The 2,010-nt window shown below is 45.1% G+C and overlaps 1 protein-coding gene across 1 annotated transcript; it reads left to right on the top strand.

Moving 5' to 3' along the window:
• The first annotated feature begins 486 nt into the window (after positions 1-486).
• Positions 487-906, top strand: LOC121273922 (histone H2A-like). The gene has a single exon (XM_041181086.1). The coding sequence runs from the start codon at positions 487-489 to the stop codon at positions 904-906; it is 420 nt and encodes a 139-aa protein (XP_041037020.1).
• Positions 907-2,010: the final 1,104 nt, after the last annotated feature.

Genomic DNA, 2,010 nt, shown 5'->3' with positions numbered 1-2,010 from the left:
ATAAAGTGGCTTACATGCTTGATGGGCTCTAATATCAATTACTCAGCAGCCAAGATTTTAATTAAATATAGGCTGTTGAGATTAGTGAGCTGTATTCCTGATAGGATAATGAGTTATTTCCATGACCTGCAAACAGCAGGACATCTTAGGTGTTCAGATACTCATTCAGATATAATCACTACCATCAGAGATTGAAGTTGAAAATATGTATCCTTAATGTTTGTCAAAAAGGGTAAGGCAAGTAATTAGTAACTAGCTGCTGTCCTGATTCGTAACCCTCCACTCAATCCATGGAGTAATCTGTAGTACTTTTATTGTATCCTTTCTCCAGATGCAGGAAAATCAGTGAATAACTCCTGAGAAATCTCAACTCAGCACAAGTTGGGATTTTTCTGTTTAGGAACAGCTCATGTTATTCTAAAATAAGTAAAGGTTGTTTTTTCTTCTTGCTGTAAGATATGCAAAAATGAGAGCTAATCCTGAAAGATGTCTGGTTGCGGTAAAACTGGAGGCAAAGGATGCACCAAGGCCGAGACTCGCTCCTACAGAGCCAGTCACCAGTTCCCCATCAGCCCTATCCACCAGCTGCTCCGCAAGGGTCACGATTCTGAGCATATTGGGGCCGGAGCCTCCATCTACCTGGCTGCCGTCCTCGAGTACCTGACGGCTGAGATCCTAGAGCTGGCCGGCAATGCGGCCCAGGACAACAAGAAGACCAGCACCAATCCTACCACCTGCAGCTCGCTATCCACAATGACGAGGAGCTCAATAAGCTGCTGGGAGGGGTCACCATTGCCCAGAGTGGCGTCCTGCCCAACATCCAGGCTCTGCTGCTGCCCAAAAAAACAGGCCATCCCAGCAAGGTCTACACCTGAAGGGGCAAGATCAGAAAAAGATCAAAAATGATTTTCTCTTTGGAAATTAGGACAGATTGTATACTGCAAAAGTGAGGTTGTAAAATGTGACATGCTTAAACAAAGCAGGACAAGGAGGATAGAATGGTAAAAGGCAGCTGTGGAACAGGATCAGGGCAGTTCAAATGAATATCTTCCGAAGTGAAGTTTAAACTTGTATTATTATTATCAAGGTAACACTCAGTAAACTCCAACTCAGTTCAACTCTGTCTGGAACAACATTTTGCCTTTTCGCAACATATTGTAGAATAAAGAAAGATGACAAATGACAATAAGAGTACGTGAATCAGAAGAGCAGATTGCTATAATACAGCCCATTGAAACATTATTAACTGATAGGCAAAACAATATAATCTCTGGAACCCAAAAACATAACCAAGCTATACAGCAGTGAACAGATGAGAAGTTTGCTCTAACGGAGGAGCAATATCTTCCTCACATATAATATATCATGGGAAATATGCGCTGCCGTTTTACGTGGGTGGGCCAGTTAAGGCCCACCCAGCGTGACGTCCTCTTGGAAGCGCTATGCGCTCCCTGTGCAGGCGGGGAGATACCCTCAGCCGGGAGTGCACGCTTTCGCGCATGCGCGTGAAAGAGCGCACTGATCTCCCTGAGGCCAAGTTCTGCCTCAGGGAGCTCAGCTCAGAATTAAAATTTGTAATACAAATGATAAAAAAATTTCCCTGCCATGTCCCCTCATGTGACACTGTCATATGAGTTGGGACATGTCCATAACTTTTATTGAAACATTTAATAAAAATTTAAATACCCTCATGAAACCTACATCCCGCCCGTGGATGAGGTTTCATGCTTTTCCCGAAGCCTGCCAGGGCTCCCAGCTTGCCCGTCAACCTTAAGATTGGACGGGCAGGTCTATTAATGACTTTAATTAGTTTTTCAATGGCCTCAGTAGGCGGTTGACAGGTTGGCGGGTGCACAGCTGATTTGGCTGTGCCCCCGCTGACCTGAAAATGGAAATGATGCCAGGTGACATGGGGAGTTCCACCTGACGTCATCCCACTTCATTTTACGTGTCAGCGAGCAGGCCCCGACCCCTGCTAGTGACCGGAAGATCCTGCCCCTTGAATCAAAT

This window comes from Carcharodon carcharias, chromosome 1 (genome assembly GCF_017639515.1).
Source record: "Carcharodon carcharias isolate sCarCar2 chromosome 1, sCarCar2.pri, whole genome shotgun sequence".
NCBI lineage: Eukaryota > Metazoa > Chordata > Chondrichthyes > Lamniformes > Lamnidae > Carcharodon > Carcharodon carcharias.
Note: the sequence above shows the minus strand (reverse complement) of the source record. Positions and strands in the feature narration are given on the sequence as shown.